Genomic DNA, 4,522 nt, shown 5'->3' with positions numbered 1-4,522 from the left:
ATGGAGGGTATTCAGACTCACCCCACTACCGCCGCGCAGGCCAAGGCCTTCACTGCTGCTGGCTCGCTGTCCTTCCCTGGCGGCGCACACGAGCTCACTCCTCCCGCCAGCGATGCTGACAAGCGGCCCGTGAATGGCCAGCCCAATGGTGCAACGAACGGTGCTGGGGTGACTCCCGCAACACCTGCCGCGACACCGGCTGCAACTACGCAAGGTGGTAGTGGTCTGACACCTACCCTTCAGTACGTATAGCCTGAATGACTCGTCGTTTTTGTCACATGTGCTCACATTCCTTCTCAAGGAATATCGTGGCAACTGTCAACTTGGACTGCCGCCTGGACCTGAAGACCATTGCCTTGCACGCACGTAACGCGGAGTACAACCCCAAGGTAAGGCATATTGATAGCCAGCACCTGCTACCCTAAAGCCATGCTCACTAGACTGACCTGTCTAGCGTTTCGCCGCTGTTATCATGCGTATTCGCGAGCCCAAGACCACCGCCCTCATCTTCGCTTCTGGCAAGATGGTGGTCACCGGTGCCAAGTCGGAGGATGACAGCAAGCTTGCCTCGCGCAAGTACGCCCGCATCATCCAGAAGCTTGGTTTCAACGCCAAGTTCACCGACTTCAAGATCCAGAACATCGTCGGTAGTTGCGATATCAAGTTCCCCATCCGGCTTGAGGGTTTGGCTTCGCGCCACCACAACTTTAGCTCCTACGAGCCTGAGCTGTTCCCTGGTCTCATCTACCGCATGATCAAGCCAAAGGTCGTGCTTCTCATTTTCGTCTCTGGCAAGATCGTGCTCACTGGTGCGAAGGTCCGAGAGGTTAGTCGACAGGGTCTTCTTCTCACAAGTACGCGCCTGCTAACAGATTGCTAGGAAATCTACCAAGCCTTCGAGATGATGTACCCTGTGCTGCAAGATTTCCGCAAGGTCTAATCATTGCCCCAAGCACACTTCCTGCGCTTTCCGCCCCCAAAAGCGCTTGTACGATCCAAACAGATCACGATCTTACGAACCTCCCCCTACCAGACACTCGTTCACAATCTGCCAAGCCGGTTACCCGTCTTGGTCCGTTTTCAGCGAGTTGTCTTTGTATCATTCATCTTTATTGCATTGCACCGGCGTTTTGTGATGGCATGGTTGGCCATCGGTTTGGACCAGGAAAATTCCTTTCGATACCTGGTCACCGGATCTACATAGATTGATTGCGTGGCATTCTTGACGGCGTTGCGCGCTGATCAGGGTGTCGTCTAATTCGACACGGAAGACGGTATAAACAGAAGACTCGCCACGGCGTGGGTGGTAGAAGTGGCATACACTCGATGAACAACTTTTGGAGAAGGAGTTGATGGGTGGAGCAGTCTGGCATGGAAACTTTGTGGTGAAACAGCCTCGTCAGTGCAAGCTAAGTGCCACGGGCAGCCAGGCTGAGATGCCTGGTCTGAAATGCGTCTTAAAGAGGTTGCCATTTTGGCAAATGAACCTCGACCCACTGGCGGGCCACATACTTCCCATCCAACTGACTCAGCGATACAAAGAATAATGACCGTCTCGTGAAGTAGCTCTTGAAGTAGAGAATACATGTCACTATCGGTCCAACTTTGACTTTCCTGGCAAGACGTGAAATTTTGAGCAATTTGTATAATGTGAATCGCTGCGCGGGAACTGTTATACGTCGGCTTTCCACCGCATGTGAAGAATCAATTGTGAATTTAAAACACTTGATAACTTGACAACCGTATGTGGGCGTCGGTGAAGACAGTGAGATTACAAGGAGACGTTTGTGATGTTTGACAGTGCCCCAACGCCGCATACCCGGCCTCTTCTGGTGAGAGGCGGTATCTCGATCCTGTCTTTGCTGGGTGATAGTACTGCCATCGAGCGAGAGGACTACTTCACGATTTAGAGTTTCCATGTATCTCGGATCTCCAAAGTCTAGTCCTGTCATCGTGGGCAGAGTAACAGGCAAAAAATGCGCTCTTTGAAAACTGCTCAGGATTTATTGGGTCTAGTCTCGGAGTGATACTGGTCTACAAGCCTATAAGCGAGAGCCGTTTTTTCGAAGCTCGTCCATCAATAAAAGCCCTACTTTGCCTCCTCTGCTGCCGTCTTCCGTCACAATCGCCTTTTCGATGTCCGTCACCTCCTTCCAACTCCACTTGTCCTGGAACTCTGCCGGGCCGTGCTTCTCAATGGTGTCGGCGATCTTGTCGCCGAGCACAGGCAGGAATTTGAAGCCGTGCCCACTACCACCCGTCGCGATGAAGAGACCCTCCCAGTGTGGGTGGTAGGTGATGACGAAGTCGCCTGTAGCCGTGTCCGTATACCAGCAGATACGGCTGTGCGTCCACGGCCGGTCCTTCAACTCCGGCCACGGGACCATGCTGCGCAGGCCTTGTCTTAGATCGCGCTCACCTTCAGCTGGCACCCACAGCTTGGCGTCATCTACATGAGTGTAGGGCTGCGAAACGACAATTTCCGGAAATTCCGAGTCCTTCTCATTTTTCGGTACAACCAGGGCGGTGGAGACCGTCTTGGGGTTTTGGTACCCGTATGCATGCCGCCCAATCTTGACCACGTTGTTGGATGGCGTGATCATGAAGTTTGAGTTTGTCATGTTCATGAGCACGGGAACGTTGGCCAACCTCGCTTGCTCCTCGTCAGAGATGCCCGTATAGGCGATGACCTGCCCTGTCGCTACAGCCTGGCCCCTGAGATCAACCAGGCTGGGAGTCCAGGCTCCGGCAGCCACCATTACCAACTCCGCGCTCAACGACGTCCCGTTCTGCAACCTGGCACCCGTGACCCTCTTGCCCTGGATCTCGAGCCGCTCCACGGCGGCTGCGACGAATTTCACACGGCCCGTGGTGACGACCCGGTCGTAAAGGAACTTCATGCTCTTCTCCGCGTTCGCCCACCCGCTGCGCTTGTTCAGGTACCCCCAGTCGCCGAACGGGGCGCCGGTGCCGCTGGCCTGCTTGATGGCCTCCCGGCCCCTGAGCTCCACCACGCTGCCCTCGGGCAGGCCCTCCTTCTCGGCCAGCTCCAGGGCGTTGACGTAGGCGCTCTTGGCGAAGCCCAGGCCGGTCCTCATGCCGTCGGGGCGGACCTCGGGGCCGGCGTCGGCGCAGATGACGAAGCCGGTCTCGGCGTAGCGGCCCTCGCCGCCCCAGGAGTCGGCGCCGGGCTTGCGCCACTCGTCCTGGGCGACGGCGGCCAGGTGGGCGTAGGCGCGGTCAGCGTAGTCGGCGCGCACGATGCGCGACGAGTCTATGCTGCTCGAGTCCTTGGCGGGGAACTCGCCCCCCGAGGACCGGTCCAGCAACGTGATGGCAGTCTGGGCCCATTCTGGGCGCCGGGTCAGGGCGTAGGCCGTGGACAGGCCGAAGACGCCGGAGCCGACGATGAGGATAGAGGACGGGGGCGTGAAGGGCTCTGCCATGGCTTCAGGTTAAACGTGATAGTGCCCCCAGTGGCCAGCCTTACGAACAGAGCAGTGTAAGAGATAAGGAATTATAGTCACTCTTGCAGCGAAGGGGTCTAGTGTCCAACGTCTACAGGATGAGAAGCAGTCGTGGATTCGAGATCAGGCTGTCACGGCACCGGGGAGGCAGATCTCCATAGGTATAGGAAGTTAGGAAAATATTTTAGCACCTATTCCATTACCTAGGCATACACACACACACACACACATACATACACTACTGGCGTCCCACCCCGCGCGTACAACATCCTGACTCGGCAGGGCGCATGGTGGGCTGGCCTGTCGTCTCTCAGGGCGCTGCTGCGACATTATCTACAAGGTCTTAACAAGCCGGTGGAGCGCGCGACGATATCGGCCTGGCCACTTTTGTCATCAAGGTTGAGCTCTGATTCGGCTATAGGCGGCCTGGGGCTCCCCTGGCTGCCTGGGCCTAGTTACCGCGGGCTGGGGTCCATAGCTTAACGTGTCGCCTGGTCCCCGGCTTGCCAGAGGTCCCAGAACCGCAAATCAGCAGGGGCCCCTCGGGGGAGCTTTGGCCATTTGTGCCTGCTTGACCACATCCATCCATGTCAGCTCACTGGACGACTTTCGTTCAATCGCGAACTTCTAGATCCAGTAATCAATCGCCAGATCAGTCCAACCACCTTGTCCAAGCTGCATCTTGGGTTGCGAGCGTAGGATCTATGCCACTCAACAACCCGGATGTCCCCTTCGGCCAGCTGCTGTCGCCGCTGAACTCTCTTTCTGAGGGCATACTGCTGTCCATTTGCCCATTTTAAGGTTCAACCCTCTCATAATTTGTCTCGATAAGCAGCGACCCAGCGACCCAGCGACACTTCATTCCCACGTTATACCGTTATACTGCCTCAAAAACGTTCTCGGCCTGCGCTGGATTGCGCGGCCCGCGGTGCAACCAGCCCCCCGAATCCGGACCACGCGTCATGACGGACGAAAGGGAGATTGCGACTGTTTCCACGAGAAGTTTGTCGCCGCTGTAGCCTTCCGAACGCGACACACTACATAAGACACACGCC

The 4,522-nt window shown here is 56.4% G+C and overlaps 2 protein-coding genes across 2 annotated transcripts; one reads left to right on the top strand and one right to left on the bottom strand.

Annotated features, from left to right (window-relative positions):
• On the top strand, positions 1–940 carry JN550_004122 (uncharacterized protein; the record flags this gene model as incomplete). Its single annotated transcript, XM_049315603.1, has 4 exons — positions 1–242; positions 302–389; positions 455–826; positions 881–940. The coding sequence occupies 4 exons, from the start codon at positions 1–3 to the stop codon at positions 938–940; spliced, it is 762 nt and encodes a 253-aa protein (XP_049174144.1).
• Positions 941–2,042: 1,102 nt separating this feature from the next.
• On the bottom strand, positions 2,043–3,446 carry JN550_004121 (uncharacterized protein; the record flags this gene model as incomplete). The annotated part of the gene is made up of 1 exon (XM_049315602.1): positions 2,043–3,446. The coding sequence occupies one exon, from the start codon at positions 3,444–3,446 to the stop codon at positions 2,043–2,045; it is 1,404 nt and encodes a 467-aa protein (XP_049174143.1).
• Between the last annotated feature and the right edge of the window lie 1,076 nt (positions 3,447–4,522).

The sequence above is a fragment of the Neoarthrinium moseri genome, assembly GCF_022829205.1.
Source record: "Neoarthrinium moseri strain CBS 164.80 chromosome Unknown scaffold10_Wmoseri_CBS_16480, whole genome shotgun sequence".
Classification (NCBI taxonomy): Eukaryota; Fungi; Ascomycota; class Sordariomycetes; order Amphisphaeriales; family Apiosporaceae; genus Neoarthrinium; species Neoarthrinium moseri.
This window is presented reverse-complemented; position numbering and strand designations above follow the sequence as displayed.